We start from the raw sequence: 20234 nt of genomic DNA, 5'->3' as shown, positions 1-20234 counted from the left end.
CGAGTCAACAAGCTTCACAATAGACTAGATATATCTGTTGTCACAAATTACAGCAACAAGCAGTGTTTTAGTTGCAAGGAGTTATACGCACTCTTCATACCACCCCAATGTGAGTCACAGCCTTTATAAATAATCCAATTTGACTAAGCTCTTGCGTGCCAGCCACCACAACGGGTACAAGACAGGATTTCAACATCACACCCATACCCATGATCAAGCAAAGACAAATGATTCAAGCGTTTCAGGTCCTGCAAGTCAACAATACTCTGTTGTACTGAGGCAGCTCAATCAGAGGGATTTCAAAAATAATTCCCAGTGACTCTGTAGAAATTGTACATGGATCAATTTAATTAAGTCGATGCAACCTTTAGACAAAAAGGAGGGTAAACATATATACAAATTACAATAAATTTGAATTATTGCTGTTGCATATCATATATCCCTGTTTTTGATTCTGCAAGGATTATATAACTGGAGAGTGAGATGTTAAGGCATTAAATAATACAAAAGCAGGAATTAATTATTAGATCTTCAAACATGGCTGGCTAAATAAAAATTAAAGCACTTAATAGACCAGTAGATGGAATTTGAGCACTTAGCAATGATATTTGACAATTCCTATTTCTGTGCTTCACACCATTTTCACAAACAATAAAGGCAAGCTTTTCAAAAATGATTGTAAAAAAACAAATTTTGGATGCAAAATCCAGGATCGAATATCCATTTCCACTGAAAAAGCAAAGAAGCAGATGGCAGGCTGTTAATTTTTACTCACTTGCCAAGTAAAGTTGACCTTTGAATTGAGAGCGGACAGGGAGATCAAACTCAACTCATGACTCACTAAGTTTTACTGATAACGTTGAAGAATTGAAACAAGAGCCATAAGAAAATGGATATAGTACATTGGATTTTATTAATAGAATATGATTAAAATATTGAGGTAACTTTCTGTAGCTCACCACTACAACAATTAGTAACAGCAGTTCTTAACTATAAACTTCACAAAAAAGTGTATTGTCAAATATTTTACTTTTTAAAAAACATCTGAAATCGATGTGTTGAGTTTTTCCTATGGTAGGCACGTAGTTACCAGTTATTATAAAAAAACAGTTTTCCACTACTGAATGAAAAACTGTAGCAGACATAGTTAATCTTTCAAGCCAATTTAAGCAATTTGACCAAGATGTCCTACAAACCACACAAACGATTTGCTCCATTGTTAGATTAAAAATGTTGCTATGTCACTTGACTTGAGCTTTAAATGACAAAAGATGTCAGAGATTTTGCAACTCAACATGCAATCTCAGAATCATAAAACAGTTAAGACATTGGACTGTCACTCGCAATGGTACATTTTCTTTTAGCACACATGGAGTCATCTTAACACAAACTAATTTGCTCAATTTTAATATCAACATTAGGAGATTACAGTCATTTAACTCTATTTCAATGTACTGCACACTACCAGCTTAGTCACAATCTGATTACCTGCAACTCTCCCTCTCCACTTCCCCCCCTCCCCTCCCCCCCCAACATTCCCCCAAAAACATACATTTTATGAAAGGTTATGTGCTGCCCACGTAAGCATCACAATCTTACAAAGTAAAACATTTCCCACTGTCCCTTATAACGAATATTGCTAAGGCACATAACAAACATATGTTCGAGACTCAAAATTCATCCATATATGATACCTTGAGCCAGGAGTTTGCAAATAAATGAAGTAGCCCATCCGACTTGAGTCCTGAATGGAACTGCTCAACATGCAATGATCAGATACACTGGATAAAATGTGCAATACAGCTTATTCATTTAAAGAAAAATCTGAATTTTTCTAACATCTGGTGAAACAGGGTTATCTAACACCCTTTCCTATGACTTTAATTTACTCTATACATTTCCATAATTTTAAAACCATTTCGTCATCAGGTAACAATTAACGAAATAGAATCCAGCTCCAGCATTTCACAATTGAAGAACTGAGGAGGGAAATCCGTTGTAGAATATAATGTGTTTTTTTTTATAAAAGAGGTAGAAATTAGTCTTCGGTGGTAATGCATCAACAGGCTGGTGCCTGATATTCAGATTCACTGACTCCAAAAGCAGGGTGTGCAATAGGCACTTGGAGTTACCTCCCTTTATACCCTCGCGCCCAAGACGAGTTTCTACCAAGCTTTTTAATGAAAGTTATGTCAAGAGTGGCAAAACGAAAGATAATTTTGTAGCCATAAGATTTGTAGAGTTTTAAAGTGGTTATTACATGTTTCAGCAAGACAACTGAACATTGCAGCTTTTTTGGCCAAACCTGTTTGGCTGATCACAACTAATTTTAAGCCGGAACTTCAGAATAACATTCAAGTGAAAGGTAACTAAGATTCAATCAATCTACACTATTAAAGTTGAAATAAACGAAATACAATGAAGCTCTCCCCTTCAAAAACATGGTCAAATTTAGCAGAAAGTTTAAGAAAACTATACCCACATGCAATCACAGCAGGTATAATCTTTAGAGCTTCGACATTCAAACAATCACCACCCTACCCTTTCTGCCAGTGTTATACCGTGTGTGTTTATGCCAATCATTGTATAAAAGCAGAAAATTGTCTTTTTTCAACAACAAATCAACTTGATTCTAAATGTGAATCAGCAAATAAATTTCTATCAACTGTGCTACCGGACTATTCCCAAATTTCAATGAACTTCTTGTACCAGCATTTTATTAAACAATTTTTGCAGGTTTTTTCCATCAGTTGAATTTCCACTTAAAAGTCTATTGGAAAAGTGCAATGGATTCAAAAGAGTTATAAAATTGAAAGATTAGGGTAAAAAGCCCCATTACATCTTCAAACATCTTATCCAAAAGTGTTCGCACAAAATAGAACTTTGCGGCTATACACAATTTTCTGAAATTCTTAAGAAAAAACGCCACGTCGGAGGAAATTTCTAATGTGTGGTCTCCTAACAAATGCAGTAATTCCCCCTCGAAGAAATATAGATCACGCACGCTTTCATCATACATTGAATATTTCAGCAGAATTTAAAAGCACCTAAGAGTAGAATGGACCACACTTCTTAAGATTATTGCAAAATGAAACCTGGTTGAGGAGGACGCTGTCCAGCTTTCTGAGCAACCGGTGGAGGACAAGGTGGCCTGTACTGTAGTGGATAACCTAACTGAGATGTGGAAATTGGAGCAACATTTCCCGATCTTGGTGGGATCGGAGGGAAAGCAGCAATCGGATAAGGAGGTACTGATTCGGCTCCCAAAGCCGCACTTGTAAATGGAGTGGGGGTGGCTCCTGTTTGAGTGGGTGGGGGCGGTGGAACCCTCCGAGGCACAACAGTGGGAGTGTTGGATTCCATTAAACTGGAATTCTGATTTGTTTGTATTGGCTCAGGTTGCTTCTGTAACTGTGTTGGCCGTGCCTGAGTCAGCCTCGGTCCATTCAAGACAATCTCTTGCAGCTTTTCAATTTTCACCCGCCGCTGATGAGCAAGTTTCCTTTTATTCTGATACTGTTCAATGAAAACGTCCAAGGGTACCTCACCGTCCAGAAACTCCTGAGCCATGATCTGAAAATTGAGATTAAAGCCACCAAAGAGTTTGTTCAATTACTGTTTTTTGTATTAAACAACCGAGAGAAATACAACATTTTATATTAGCGATTCTCATATTTTAAAAACTTGTGGAAAGGTAGAACTAAACTTTTTAAAATTTATTTTCATAAAGATTTTACCACTAAGTTTAAAGTATATCAGAGCCACCAATTTAGCACTGAAAATCTATACCACCAAATATATGAGTCATAACAACTGGTTAGTGCAGAAATTAATAGGCTGTCAAAGCCTTGTTTTAAATCATGCTCAAGCTGGTTGCTTCAGCTCATATGCAGATCATTTGTCTGATAACTAAAGACAGTGGTCCAGAACTTCTGTGGAACAGCAATCACCATTGAATTGCCACTTCACTCCTATTTACTTACCCACGTCTAAAACTGCATGTTTCTCGGCTAGACTTCCAACTCAGGCCTCCTGAGAAGTGTGCAGTGCAGCTCTCGAGGAGGCCTCTGGTGCAGTTCAGAATTGGTGGGGGAAGTGAAGCCATGTTCCTCCTTTAGGTAACTAACTGCTGTAATCCAAAGATGGATCATGTCTGAAGGGACACCATGTACAAATCCCTGGATAAGAGGGAGGGAGGGGGGGGGGGGGGGGGGGGGGGGAGGGGGGGGGGGGGGAAAGAGAGAAATGCACCCAATTCATCCTGATGGCCATCTTTGTTCGTGACTGCATCAAACTGTGTGCAGATCCTCAGTACGCAAACACCAAGTGTCACTATGTACTGAGATTCTACCTGTCCCCAGTGTTGCGAAGGATGGGTCTGACCACATTGTCGTGGAAAGCTCCAAGTAGTTGGACTGATTGTCCATCAGTGGTCTGCATAGAACGTCCTCAAGGCCCAGAGGGAAAAGGAGATGGTAGATCAAGTCGGATGGTTCCCTGATCAGACAGTCAAAGTCATTTGCAGAACACCTCATTATCAGGACTTTCAAACAAGCACCAAGAATTAGTTTGGCTGATGGTGGGAAGGGCATTCCTCATCATAACCCTCATGTACGCCCCAAAGTCTCTGTTACCGCATGCTGCCCTCAAAGTGGTTGAGGGGGGGTGCACTTGCACACCTCCTTGTGGAATGTGCCTCTTGTGATGATTGCAGTGCAATTGCTATAGATATATATTTTATATAGATTTTTCATCTTTAAGGGGAATGTTTAAAAATTCAGCTCTCTTCTACAGGCAGTCGATATGTTTGGTAGGAATGCAGCTCAGATACTGGGAGCGCAGGCTAATTACTCATTTCAACCTTGCAAGTGCTTATTTTAAGTAGCATTACTGGACTTTTGTTTACTTAAGTTCCCTTAGGATTTCTGATCAGTCATTCACAGGGTCATGTGATGATGTGGTTTATGGGCAGATTTGGATCTGTAACAGAGGAAGAAGCTTTTGTAGAGTTGGAGTTCTAACTGGGAATTATTGGAAGACAGAACTATTGCAAGCTGCTCCGAAACTCATTTTCTCTTTGAAAGCTTCAAGATTGTCTACACACCCTACAGCAAGTACATTTCTGGGTGCTAACTATTTAAAGTGGCATTTAAGTCTGTAAGAGAAATATTGTTTATTTGGAACAGGAACTCTCAAGCTAGAAAGTAAAGTTGCTTCCTTTTTGATTTTAAATATTGTTCAACTGTTAATAGTTAAGGTGCTTCATTTGTTAGTTATATTTAAACTGTGTAATTAAATAAAGTTTGTTTTACTATAAAAGATCCTTAATTTGTCTGGAATTACTCCTGGAGCAAAGCATCCTTTTCTCACATTTACGCCAAAATTAAAAAATTGTCTGGCATTCGAACGCAAGTTGGCTTTCTTGTCCGGGATCCTAACACTTTGCAAAGACAGTCTGGAGAGAGATGCAGTGGTATTTATCCAGGTTTATCACGAGCAGGTCTGTGGCGCACAGCTCTGTGTTCTACAAGCTGTTCCTGAGTGTTGCAGACTGGCATGTTCCAAGGTTCAGGACCACGCGCTGAGGGACGCACTCAAGTTTGGGGCTGTCGCTGCCTAATCGCAATGGGGAAAGGCCACGGTCTATAGCCTTTCAGCCAATGTAGACTGAGAGGCTGGAAACGGTGCAAAAGTTCTCGGACTGTGTGCTTAATCCTGCAGTACGTAACTGTATTGAAGCACCGCAGAGTGCAACGTGACTGATGTATATAGTTTGAAAAGAATTGTACTCTAATGAAAATATTGAAATGTTTGTAATGTTCGCAACTGAGTAGAAGCGCCTCAGAGTGCACCTTGGTCTCTGGAGAAAATGTGAATATCATTGCACTTTGTTATTACATTTGAAATGTTTTGTAACGTCTCAGACATTTTGAATGTTTTATGAACAACATATATTTTAGCAAAAGAAAAATTAGCTGCTGTAAATCAAAGTTTAAAGTCCCAGCCACTTCGACAGGAGAGAAAGCAAGTACATAAGGGGAGTGAAACAAAAACCGAAAATGCTGGAAAATCTCAGCAGGTCTGACAGCATCTGGAGAGAGAGAATAGAGCCAACGTTTCGATTCTGGATGACTCTTCATCGTCTGATGATGATTCTGTTTCAGTTTCCAGCATTCACAGTAATTTGCTTTTATCTTAGTGCAAGGTGATGGATGGGTTAGGAATGGAGGTATTAAGTACCATAATTACCCAGGAGTTAGAAGTGGTTTCAATCCTACTAACTTTTCCTTGGTAACATCTGCTAAGAGAATCGGGACCAGTCAAAGTCTCTGATTTAATTTGAGGGTTCCAGGTGCAGCGTAATTTCACAGAAATCGAAACTTCCTGGGCAGGACTCACATGGGGACCCCGAATGCATCTTCTGGGATATGATCCTCTGGGAAATGGAACATCTGGCCCTTTTATTTGTATGTGAAAAGTTTTAAGTAGAGGATTAGAATTTGCTTTGAAGACAGAGTTTCCTCATGCCCTAATGCAAAACAGTGTCCTTACAAGAAGCTTCCTTTCTGCTTGTGAAACCTTCTAATTTCTCAGTCACTGCAATGAAACTAGTGAGATCACTTGTGACCATGTCTGTATGTACTCTGCAGCAGGTTGCCACCACCTTCAGAAAGGCTTAATATTGAGAATAGTTACTAGAACAAAATCTAAACAAAGCTGATCATGATTTGAAAACAAATTAGCAAATATTCCACTTGTACGTGGAAACAAAAATTCTGGACAAACTAGTTTCAGCTTTAGTAAGCAGTATCCTATTTCTTTGATGTAGTTTCTACTCAAAGAATAAGCAACAGATGAATGTTAGATTACGTGATGGTGAGAATCACAGGTTAACCTGATCCTACTCTGCAACATTTCACATACTTTCACCTAGACTCTAACGGAACTCTTACGAAGGGTCGTCCAGACTCGAAACGTTGGCTCTATTCTCTCTCCACAGATGCTGTCAGACCTGTTGAGATTTTTCAGCCTTTTCTGTTTTTGTTTGATTCCAGCATCTGCAGTAATTTGCTTTCATCCACTTGTTGGATTACAGACAGGAGTGGCAAGCCAGGGTGAATAAGTTCCTCCTCCCTAGCCTAGGGACATCAAACTACCAGGCTTAATTAAATCAGAAAAGAATAGATTGATCTTTGGACTTCCTCAATATTCCCATGTCCCTCAGTGATATAACTTGTGATGCAATTACTCACTGCACAAACACCTTAATTTTGCAATTAAAAGTTTGAATCATGAGACATTTACCTCCGTCTCCTCTTCAATCTTTGCTCCTTCTGTTTGTAGTAGTGCAAGGAGTATGTCTAGAGAAGAACCATTCATTTGACTATCTGTGGAGAGGAGAACAAGAATAGTTTTAATGTCAGCTTTTTTCAGAAACAGCTATATTTTATATTTTGATAAGCAGATTAAAACAATGTCATTTTCATTTAAAGTAATGCCGCAAATTGAATTCTGCAATAATTTAAAACAAGATTAATCTCAATACCTTGTCGAATTAAACTGCCTGGCCTTGGTAGAACGCAATATAGTGCGTAACACAAGGAAACAGGAGGGCCTCTCAAGCCTTCTCTGCCATTCAAAAGGATCAAGGCTGACCTTCAACCTCAATGCTATTTTCCAGCCCTATCCCTCAATTCTGGGTGTCCAGGAATGAATTGATTTCAGCCTTGAAAACATTCAACAACTGAGCATCCACAGCCTTCTGGGGTAGAAAATTCCAAAGATACACAACTCAGTGAAGAAGTTGCTCCTTGTGCCAATCCTAAACAGCAGATACCTTGCCCTGTGACTATACACCTTAATTCTAAATGTTCCAGCAAGGGGAAGGAGCCTCAGAATCTGGTATGTTTCAATGATGTGGAGAGGCATTAGACTGCATCCCACATAATTGAAACATGCATTGGACTGGGGTGGGTACAGTAAGAAGTCTCACAACACCAGGTTAAAGTCCAACAGGTTAACTGTTGACTCACCTGATGAAGCAGCAGCACTCCGAAAGTTTGTGATTCCAAATAAACCTGTTGGACTTTAACCTGGTGCTGTGAGACTTCTTAATGTTTCAATAAGATCACTGCTCATTCTTCTACACAAGTGTATAGACCCATTTCTACTCAATTTTTTCTCAAAGGGAAACTCTTGCATCCCAGGAATTAATCTAGCAATTATTTGCTGCATCAGCTTTAAAGCTGACAGAATAGAACTTAACACTATACTTTTATAAAAATCTGTCCTTATTTCTTCATTTTAAACTGGACCTTTTGGCTGAATGAAGACCATTAATGATGACTGACCCGCTGGGTTATCTGTGAGTATCCAGAACAAAAGTATTTACAATTGTTTTGGAAATGTCACATTATGTTTAAGGAGTTTCTATCAGACCACCTGGGGTCCACGCAGCCCAACTTCAAAGGGGCCTTTTGCATTTGATAAACTAGTCTTGTCAGCAGAGTTGATGAGTACACAGAGACAATAGCCTTTTAAAGATTCCTCTGCAATCCATAATGGCGGAGACATTGGCAGCCTTGAAGACCAAGCCAATTTCCAGACAATGGATAAACATCCTTTGAAGACATTTTGGCTTGTTAACCAGCAGACTGGGGGGATTGCAACTCTGATTGGCAGCTGGCCCCATCTAATTTAACTCTGCTGGAAGTTCTGTACCAATGCCCACAAAATGGAATCATCTCGGTATGCTCATTTCATCTTGTGATGGCAACACCAGCAGAAAAGCAAATTTTTACAACACTGGTTTTCCGCCTGCCAACCTCAGTGGAAAAATCCCTCACTGGGCTTGGATTCTGGACTCGCATGAACCAATATTTCTTTTCTCTATCCCTCTCCTTATTGTCAGAGTGTGGAGGGGGAAATTGCAGACCCTCCTTTTTGTTGTTGTTTTTGAATATATGCAATAAATCAACTTTCTGAAGTAATCCCATCTCAAATTTGCGGTGGAGTTTAGTAGAAATCGACACACAGAAATATGCCACTGCTTATTCATAAAAAAATAGATTCATAGCACCTTTCAGTTTATGGGCAGGTGTTGAGAGCACAGAAAAAAATGCTATTTGAACTGACGCCCCCACCTCCCCTCAACAATCCCTGTCCTTAACAGCAAGTATATATTTCATTAGGTATGAACCACAGAACCCCTACAGTGCAGAAGCTGAGCATTTGGCCCATTGAGTCTGCACCAACTCTCTGAAAGAGCATCTTACCCAGGCCCACTCCCCTGCCTCATACCCACAACCCCATGCCAATACCACCCACATTACTCCAGGCATCAATTCACCAAAATGCTGTACAATCGCAACAAGATTTCTTTACTCTTGTACTCCAACTCCCTTGCAATAAATGCCAACATACCATTTGCCCTCTCAACTGGCTGCTGTATTTGCATGTTAATGTTGTGTTTCAGGTGCAAGGACATCCAAATCCCTCAGTATAATAGTTTCTCACCATAATTTTTTTTTAGTTCTTCCTATAAAGTGACTTAATATTTCCTCACTGTACTCGATCTGCCACCCTCCTGCCCACTCAATTGGTCTATCACCACTTGCAGACTGTCACCCTCACAGCTTACTTTCCCACCTAGCTTTGTATCGTTAACAAACTTCAATGCACTACACACAATCTCTTCATCCAATCCATTATAGATTGTAAACAAAGTCCAAGCACTGATTTTTTGCAGTATCCAACAGTTTCTCAAACTGAAAATGAATTGTTTTTTCCTTGCTCTCTGTTCTTTCCTTTCTATCCTTCAAACGTATTACCCCAACCCTATGTGCCCTTAACTTGTGTAACAGCATTCGATGTGGCCTGAGCCTTTTGAAAATCCAAAAACACTACATCCATTAGTTTCCTTCATCTACACTGCTACTAACCTACTCAAAGAAACAGATCTGCTAAACACCATTTCCTTCTCTCAGACCATGTCAACTCTACCTAATTATATGGTCGCAACTCCACTGAATTACGTGCTACATTTACCATTTCCCTAATAACCTGATTCCAGCAATTTTCCAGTGATGGATGTCATAATAACTGGGCTGTGGGTCCTAGTTTTCCTCATGACAATTCCCCTCTCTCCTACCTCCAAACCTCTTCTCCTTTCTTGAGTGGAACCATTCCAAAATCTAGGGAACTTTAGAACCATCTGGTGTAGGCCATCAGGCTCTTGAGAATTGTCAGCTTTATCATTCATTTCTCTCATACTTTTTCTTTATTAATAATGGGTGGGATTCTCCCAAAAGAATTCTAAGTGTCAAATTCACGTAAAAAACTGGAGTAAATCCCGCTGGTTTTTTCAGTGGGATTTTCAAAATGAATCTCCGACACTCGCTGCATTGCAGAGTGCAGGAGCATGAATCTCATTAAAGATCAGTGGCCGGAGCCTATTTCCACTGGATCCAGGCTGACAACATAGCGCTGAGCAGGCCACTGTGCATGTACTAATCTGTCATAGTGTAGATTGGCGCATGCTCAGCAGCCCCGCACTGCCGGTTTCCCGATCACTGCCCAGATCCACGACCCTGCAACACTGACAGTGTGACCCACCTCTCCAGATCGCTGGCCACCCTGACATGCCTGGGCCAAGTCCAACCCGCCCCCCACCGCAGTGTCCAGCCCCGATTGCTGGCCTCCCTCCATTTGTCACCAAGCCAGAGTGTAAAGTGGCAGTGGGACCCCCACCAACTCCCACAAAAGCCCCACCTCCATTGTGCCCTGGGCAGTGCCAAGATGCTCCCTGGGCATTGCCAGTTTGCCCCTTGGGCAGTGCCAGAGGGCCAGGCTAGCACTGGCAAGCTTGCAATGCCCACAGGTACCCTCCCTTATCTCCGACTTCTGAGGGGCCTCCATGACCCCCTTCACTCCAGCAGTGTCGGGCCGTCAGGTCCCTGCTAGTGGGGAGACGTTGCAAATCCCGCTGGAGTGAAACACTCCTGGTTTTTCGGGGGGGGGGGGGGGGGGGGGGGAAGAGAGAGAGAGAGAGAGAGAGAGAGAGAGAGAAGATACACTTCAGTCCCGGGTTCGCTAATGATATTACAATGGCCATTAGCATAATTTATATAGCTCCGTGCCAAGTTTGTGTAACTGGCATCCCGCTGGTTGCCACAGCCTCCGCACAAGTCTCCCGGTTCGCTGAACAGCGCGCTGGGAAAAATCACCCCCCCCGCCCCCCATGTTCCTCTCTGCTGTTTTTGGTTCCACACCAACTACAGTATTTGTGGGTCATATTTAACATCTCAGCTACTTCCTCATTCTTCATTACAACTTCCCCTGTTTCAGCTTTTTAAAGGACCCACATTTATTTCTGTTACTCTTCCTTTTAACATACTTGTAGAAGCTTGGTGTTTTTTTCCATTCATTGCACTGGATGTGGGAGTCACTGGCTTCTTGCCATTTGTCTCCATCTTTTATTGATCTTTTGATCATTCTTTGCTGGCTTCCAAACTATCCTAATCATCAAGCTTACTACTACTCTTGGCAACATTAAGCCTCTGTTTTTAAGATAATACCATCTATAATCTCTTTAGCGAGCAACAATTGATTACTTCCTCTAAGGAGCATTTATTTTGCAACTGAACATATATTTGAGGAGAATTGAGAAAGACTGCTTTAAATATTCACCATTGCTGGTCAACCTTCATACTTTTCAATCCTATTTTCCAATCTACCTTAGCCAACTTTGCCCCTCATATCAATGCAACGTGTGTTATTTAAGTTTAAGATCTGGACACTAATTTTAGAATTAAGTGGGACATTCTTGAGCTGCATGTAAAATGCTAACATATCATTCCTCACCAGAAGATCCCTTATGAATCAATAGACTCATTAACACGATACAGAATCTAAAATAGCCTGTTCCCCGTTTCCTTTCACAGTATATTGTTCTGAAAAGCTGTTACAAATACATTGTTAACTTGCCCTCTAAAATGTTTTTTGTCAATTTGATTTGCCCAGTCCAAATGAAAATTAAACACTCACATGATATTGCATTATCTTTGTTACCAGCTTCTGATTCCTTGATTAATACTCTGGTAAGCAGTACAGCTACTGTTAAGGAGCTAGAAATTTCTCCCAATAGTATCTTCTATCCCTTATTTCTGATCTCATCATGCATTCCATTTCTGAACTGTTTGACCCAATGCTAATTTGCACATTGTTCAAAATGATGAGAGATTGGTACCTTTGAGGTTCTGCTTATTAATTAGGACCCTAGTTTCTCAATTTCCTCAGCAGAGCCAGTAGCACTAGAGTACCGCTGAAATATAGAAGCTCACAGCATGCTAAAAAACTAATCAGCCAATATCAGTGCTGGCTCTTTGTTAGAGCAATCCAAAATTAATCCCACTGGCTCACTTAGTTCTATTGTCCTGTACAGTCTTTGGCTTCAAGGGGATGATTCACCTTTCTCTGAAAGGAAGCAACGGTGTCACACTCAAACTAGCTGGGTCAAAGCACTTCAAGGCCTAACAAGTCCACATAAAGACATTTTCCTACCAGAAAGAATTTTACATTAGTCATACTTTGGCATTAAAAGTCCTAGTCACAGGAAATAAGTCTTGCATTATTTACCCCCATCAGGTCCCTGAATAAATGTCAAAAACCTCTACAAAGCCCATGCATGGTTTTCTCTGTTCCAATTGAAGCAATGCCCATTTCTCATAAACCACAATATAGTTTCTTATTCATAGCACTATGAATCAAGACTAGGCGCACTTTTCTATGGCTTTAATATCCTTTCAGTTTAGATTACAAAAATTGTGCAGTGAAACCTTGGTTTAAATACTATCTTGTGCAAATTCTGCTTGCACTGATCAACCTCCCATGACACTACACACGAAATTGGTACTAAATAGAATAATTTCACAATGGAATGTAGCATGGCCTTGAAACAAATAGATGCAAAAGTGATGAGGCTTAAAGAGAATACAGCTCAAATAGACAGAACAATGAATCAAGTTATTCAGAATTCAAACTATTTTCATCAAACTATTGCTGGAAATAACATGTTTTTAAAAAGTGGGAGTTTTCTCGTGATCTCAGCTGTAATTGTGTTGGATTTCTAATTTTGTTTCCAATGATTTGGGTGGCACGGTAGCACAGTGGTTAGCACTGCTGTCTCTCAGTGCCAGAGACCTGGGTTCAAATCCTGGCTTGGGGGGGGGGGTGTCACTGTCAGTGTGGAGTTTGCACATTCTGTCCCTGTCTGTGTGGGTTTCCTCCGGGTGCTCCGGTTTCCTCCCATAGTCCAAAGATGTGCGGGTTAGGTGGATTGGCCATGATAAATTGACCCTGTCAGGGGGGTTAGCAGGGTAAATATGTGGGGTTATGGGAATAGAGCCTGGGTGGGATTGTGGTCGGTGCAGACTCGATGTGCCGAATGGCCTCCTCTTGCACTGTAGGGATTCTATGATTTCAAAATCATAATCACAAAAATGAAAGAGTCACATGCTTCAAGAGTCTTTCACTGAACTTGCAGCTTCAATTTTTACTGTTGTAAATTGTGTAGCTAGTTGAGGGTCCAATAGGTGAACAGATTAAAATAATTCTTAACTGTTTAGCATGAAGTTACAGTAATAATTACATCAATGGATTTTTTCCCCTGGTCAACACAAGTTTAATCTAACTGCGATACACTATACAACATTTGCCTCAGCCTGATCTCCATAGTTGGAAACTAAATGAAATGATAACTGACAAATGCTGGGAAATACATTTCTATCACATGTTTTGGAATGTGCAGTCAACCTGGAACTCAAAATAAAAAGTTTTCACAATCTGCACATGTTGGAACATCAAACTATAAATATATTTGTATGGAGTGGGCCCATGCCACTGTTTCCCCAAAGAATTTCCAAGTTTCCAATTGAGATTAGGTATAACAGACACCAGCATTATGCTAAGGGATGGTGGTTGGTGGGATGGCACAGGCATCCCTGGAAGCAGATTATCCACCTTTCAACAAATGGTGGCGAACGGAAATCTGGAGCAAACAGGTGGAAAAATACTTTCCACATTGTTTATTTGAAAAAAAAACAAGCAGGCTCAATGCAAAACATTTATTACCTCACTGAATGGTTCACGAACATTGCAACAGTGCAACTTTTATCTTTCAGACTTGTATTACTTCAGCTGATTCTACTAATCTAGAGCTACTTAATTAAACTGGAAACCAAAGTACATTTAGGTACAGCAAGTTCAGGGGTATTTGACAGATTAGATGAAGCACTCGTCATTGACTTAACCATTAACAAACTAACAGATTGATTCTCAATCTCTACCCATTAGCAGCAATAACCTGTGTCGGGTAAATGGTAGGAAGTAGATTCACATGGGCAATATTCCAGGAGTTGTTCATCAGCACTAATTAGTGCTGTGGGCTACCACAACTAATTAGTACTGTTCCTGTATCAAAACAGGAAATGCTGGGAAGACTCAGCAGGAATCCTCTTTTTGCTTTTATTTTAATGTTCCTATATCAAATGTAGTGGTCTTGGTGATCTTTTTCTCCATGATTTGGACTATGGTCTCTGGATATTCCCCAAATTTTAAAACAATTCATAAGATCATAAGATATAGGAGCAGAATTAGGCCATTCAGCCCATCAGGTCTGCTCTGCCATTCAATCATGGTTGATATGAGTCATGAGTCAGAGGTTTACAGCATGGAAACAGGCCCTTCGGCCCAACTTTTCCATGCCGCACTTTTTTTTTAAACCCCTAAACTAATCCCAATTGCCCACGTTTGGCCCATATCCTTCTATACCCATCTTATCCATGTAACTATCTAAATGCTTTTTAAAAGACAAAATTGTACCCGCCTCTACTACTACCTCTGGCAGCTTGTTCCAGACACTTACCATCTTCTGTGAGAAAAACCTGCCCCTCTGGACGCTTTTGTATCTCTCCCCTCTCACCTTAAACCTATGCCCTCTAGTTTTAGACTCCCCTACCTTTGGGAAAAGATATTGACTATCTAGCTGATCTGTGCCCCTCACTATTTTATAGACCTCTATAAGGTCACCCCTCAGCCTCCTACGCTCCAGAGAAAAATGTCCCAGTCTATCCAGCCTCTCCTTATAACTCAATCCATCAAGTCCCGGTAGCATCCTAGTAAATATTTTCTGCACTCTTTCTAGTTTAATAATATCCTTTCTATAATAGGGTGACCAGAACTGCACACAGTATTCCAAGTGTGGCCCTGCCAATGTCTTGTACAACTTCAACAAGACGTCCCAACTCCTGTATTCAATGTTCTGACCAATGAAACCAAGCATGCCAAATGCCTTCTTCACCACTCTGTCCACCTGTGACTCCACTTTCAAGGAGCTATGAACATGTACCCCTAGATCTCTTTGTTCTGTAACTCTCCCCAACGCCCTACCATTAACTGAGTAAGTCCTGCCCTGGTTCAATCTACCAAAATGCATCACCTCGCATTTGTCTAAATTAAACTCCATCTGCCATTCGTCAGCCCGATGGCCCAATTGATCAAGATTGGGCCAGTGATACGTTTCTCAACCCCATTCTCTCGCCTTTTCCCCGTAACCTATGATCCCCTTACCAATCAAGGACCCATCTATCTCAGTCTTAAATATACAGAATGACCTGGCCTCCCCAACCTACTGTGGCAATGAATTCCATAGATTCACCACTCTCTGATTGAAGAAATTCCTCATCTAAAGGGTCGTTCCTTTACTCTGAGGCTGCGCCCTTGGATCCTAATCTCACCTACTAATGAAAACATCTTCCCAAAATCCACTATCCAGGCCTTTCAGTATTCTGTAGGTTTCAATGAGATCCTCCTCCATCCTTCCAAATTCCATTGCATATAGACCCAGAATCCTCAAACGCTCCTCATACAGCAAACGTTTGATTCCCGAGATTCTTGTGAACCTCCTCTGGACCCTCTCCGGGGCCAGCACATCCTTCCTTAGATAGGAGTTCCAAAATTGCTCACAATACTCCAAATGTGGTCTGAACAGAGCCTTATAAAGCCTCAGCAATACATCCCTGCTTTTGTATTCTAATCCTCTTGAAATGAATGCATTTGTCTTCCTAACTACCAACTCAACCTGCAAGTTAACCTCAAGGAGAATCCTGAACTAGAACGCCAAGTCACTATGTGCTTCCAATTTCTGAATTCTCTCATTTAGAAAATAGTCTACATCTCTATTCTTCCTACCAAAGTGCAAAATCTCTCACTTTCCCACACTGCATTCCATCTGTCACTTCTTTGCCCACTCTACTAACCTGTCCAAGTCCTTCTGCAGCCTCCCCACCTCCTCAACATTACCTGTCCCTCCACCTTTATCTGCAAAGTTAGCCACAATGCCCTCAGTTCCTTCATCTAAATCATTGATGTATAAAGTGAAAAGTTGTGGTCCCAACAGTGATCCCTGCAGAACACTACTAGTCACCAGCTGCCATCCCAAAAAGGACCCTTTCATCCCCACTCTCTGCCTTCTGCCAGTCAGCCAATCTTCTATCCATGCTAGTACCTTGCCTCTAGCACCATGGTGTTCCGCAAGGCTCTGTACTGGGACCTCTGCTATTTGTGATATATATAAATGATTTGGAAGAAGGTGTAACTGGTGTAATCAGCAAGTTTGCGGATGACACGAAGATGGCTGGACTTGCGGATAGCGAAGAGCATTGTCGGGCAATACAGCAGGATATAGATAGGCTGGAAAATTGGGCGGAGAGGTGGCAGATGGAGTTTAATCCGAATAAATGCGAAGTGATGCATTTTGGAAGAAATAATGTAGGGAGGAGTTATACAATAAATGGCAGAGTCATCAGGAGTATAGAAACACAGAGGGACCTAGGTGTGCAAGTCCACAAATCCTTGAAGGTGGCAACACAGGTGGAGGTGGTGGTGAAGAAGGCATATGGTATGCTTGCCTTTATAGGACGGGGTATAGAGTATAAAAGCTGGAGTCTGATGATGCAGCTGTATAGAACGCTGGTTAGGCCACATTTGGAGTACTGCGTCCAGTTCTGGTCGCCGCACTACCAGAAGGACGTGGAGGTGTTAGAGAGAGTGCAGAGAAGGTTTACCAGGATGTTGCCTGGTATGGAGGGTCTTAGCTATGAGGAGAGATTGGGTAAACTGGGGTTGTTCTCCCTGGAAAGACGGAGAATGAGGGGCGATCTAATAGAGGTATACAAGATTATGAAGGGGATAGATAGGGTGAACGGTGGGAAGCTTTTTCCCAGATCAGAAGTGACGTTCACGAGGGGTCACAGGCTCAAGGTGAGAGGAGCGAAGTATAACTCAGATATTAGAGGGATGTTTTTTACACAGAGGGTGGTGGGGGCCTGGAATGCGCTGCCAAGTAGGGTGGTGGAGGCAGGCACGCTGACATCGTTTAAGACTTACCTGGATAGTCACATGAGCAGCCTGGGAATGGAGGGATACAAACGATTGGTCTAGTTGGACCAAGGAGTGGCACAGGCTTGGAGGGCCGAAGGGCCTGTTTCCTGTGCTGTACTGTTCTTTGTTCTTTGTTCTCTTACTCAGCACTTTCTGTGCGACACCTTGTTAAAGGCCTTCTGGAAATTCAAGTAGATAACACCCACCTTTGTCTAACCTGTGTGTTGCCTCCTCAAAGAATTCTAACAGATCAACTAGTGCAAGAAAAGTGTACTCAAAATAATTTCCTCAATTTTTCCTAGTTTGTTCTTTCCTGCCAGTTCTTTTCTCATTCCAAACAGACCATGTCTAATTTTGGTTACATTTTTCAAAAAATTCTCTCTTCATTCACATCTCTACCCAGAAATTAAATTTCTGCTTTCACCTACACATTCAATCTCAAGATGTTTCAAAAGCTCAGATGAATCTCTACAATGCTCCATACCAGACTTTAGGTAGCAGATGTTACTTCAAAAATAGCCAGGAATCAACAACTCAAATGCTGCAATCTTCATTCGAGCAGCCAGCAAAACAATTTTACATAGCCATAAGATGTTGCAGCCTTCCTTAATATGATGGTGATAATGATGAACTTCAAGCATTATTGATTACATTTTATTAAAAATTGCACACATACGGCTCTGTAAATAATTTTGTGAACATACGAGTTAGAAGCAGGTGGCGGCATTTCAGCCCATTGAGCCTGCTCCCCTATTCAATAAGATAAAATCCCTAGTGCAGAAGGAGGCCATTCAGCGCATCAAGTCTGTACCAACTCTCCAACGTATTCAGACCCACCTTGCCCCGTATCCACGTATTTACCCTAATTCCCCTAACCTACACATCTTGGGGCACTAAGAGACAATTTAGTCTGGTCAATCCACCTAACCTGCACTTCTTTGGCTGGTCTGTGTTTCGAATTCCACATTCCCATCCCTTTGAGATGCATCTCATCTAACCCTTTAAAATTAATATCACGTCTAAATTTTCTCTCCAAGGCTCACTGGCCCCCTTTAAAATACTGTCACTTTTAACACTTCTCTCTTCCTTTCAGACTCACCTGTCCCTTTATTTTGAGCAAGAAAACATTCCTATGGTTCACAATGGATTCTAGCACTATTTCTTGTTTCTCACATATTGGGGCGCAGCATTAATGGCTCCGCAGCCCCAACCTGCCAAAGTGGCCATTAATCATGTGTCTATCTTGACAGGGTTCAGGATATTCCACTGCATGGGGCATCAGAAGAGAGCCAAGTCATGTTCGCACAATTCCAGCATGGGTTACATCATGCTTATCGGGAACAAAGGTTCCTGATTAATCTCCTCCTCTTCAGCTCAAGGGTGCTGAAAGCAATCGTAGTGGCCCTAACTATGACAGACTGAAGGTTAAACCTGGGACCTTTCTTGACTCCTATCCGTTTAACTGGTTTAGAAGCCACATAATCTGCACATCGTTTATTTAAAAAAAAATCACCTTCGCTCTTGCAGTGAAAAAGGTCACAGGTTTTTCAGTCACAATGGAAATTCCACTCAGCCTATGATTGAGCTCAGCTAACTCAGCAGAGATTGGCAACTACTCTCTCTGGCTCCACACTTTGTAAGCTTTCACCAATGGTTATGAATTAATATGCAAGATGAATTAATAGTTGTTTTTCTTTGAGGGGATTTTTTTTTAAAACAGTGCCAAAGAGACAATTAGACTAACAGCGGGTTAAAATATATATTTTCCATACCAAATGCTAAACACTTGGGAAATCTGAGAATTTTGTTATTTGATTGTTCAAAACTGATTACTGCTGGTTTAGTTTTCCCAAGCCACATGTTTTTGATCACTGATGTGCTGTCATCTTGGGCCACTGCCAGTCACTGCTTAACGGATTCAAAACAGCATCAGCACAGGGCTGCGAGTATAACGTTTCTCTTTGCTCTCCAGAAGCTGGTATTCAGCAATACCATCCAGAAACCTCAAACGAACGGAAACCAATTAGGTTTTCATTCAAACGGGACAAACAACTGGTACCTCAATATAAAATTTTACAAAAACGCAGATCAGGTAGCATCTGTGGAGAGGGGAAAAAGTTAATGTTCCAGTGTTAATGCTTTTATGCCTAGCATTTTGTTTTCATTGCAGATTTCCGGCATCTATACTATTTTGCTTAAGTCTTTAAAAAAAATTCAATGAATCTTTTTCATTGGCCCTAATTACCATAGTTACTCAGGTGTCTTACACAATTACGGTCCGGAGACACTAGAAAAAAATGCAATCAACTTTGCCGTTCTTTCTCCAAACTTCACGACTTGTTACCCGCAGGCAATCTTCCTAGTGGCTTTCTGCCACAGAACTCAAACAACTAACTGAATCAAGATGCAAAAAGAGGAGATTTAACCATAGTCCGATGCTATTTCACATCAGCACAGTAAACAAACTCCAATAACTGTTGTTATAATGTAAAAGATCCAAAACTAATAATCAGTTGGTTATTCAAAGCTGCTCCATCATTTTTTGCATTGTTTTACTTAGATTGATAAAAAAAATTCTTAATTTTCCCTTTGACCACAACAGAAGTTAATAAAAAATAAATATTCCAGGACCCATTACACTACCCTGCTTTTTTCAGCCAAATTCCTCTGGTACCTGACAGTGACTTGTTTGGGTTAAGTTCCTGCAGCCACCTGCTCCCAAGTAGCAATCTGGTTACACTGTTTGGGGAGTAGTTGGCTACTTGAATGCAGCTGGCTGAATGCAGCTGGCATCA

General features: G+C 41.1%; 1 protein-coding gene across 2 annotated transcripts in view; it reads right to left on the bottom strand.

Annotated features, from left to right (window-relative positions):
- Nucleotides 1-894: 894 nt before the first annotated feature.
- The window catches only part of vps37ba (VPS37B subunit of ESCRT-I a), a 44645-nt gene continuing 25305 nt past the window's right edge, over nucleotides 895-20234 (bottom strand). For both annotated transcript variants that reach the window (XM_078227052.1, XM_078227053.1), the window contains exons 3-4: nucleotides 7306-7388; nucleotides 895-3573 (exon numbers count right to left, since the gene is read on the bottom strand). In XM_078227052.1, the coding sequence (XP_078083178.1) occupies nucleotides 3079-3573; nucleotides 7306-7388 (578 nt within the window). In that variant the 3' untranslated portion in view covers nucleotides 895-3078. The remainder of the gene's footprint in view (nucleotides 3574-7305; nucleotides 7389-20234) is intronic.

The sequence above is a fragment of the Mustelus asterias genome, chromosome 13 (genome assembly GCF_964213995.1).
Source record: "Mustelus asterias chromosome 13, sMusAst1.hap1.1, whole genome shotgun sequence".
In the NCBI taxonomy this organism is placed as follows: Eukaryota; Metazoa; Chordata; class Chondrichthyes; order Carcharhiniformes; family Triakidae; genus Mustelus; species Mustelus asterias.
The sequence above is the reverse complement of the archived record's forward strand: the minus strand, read 5'-3'. Positions and strand labels throughout refer to the sequence as shown.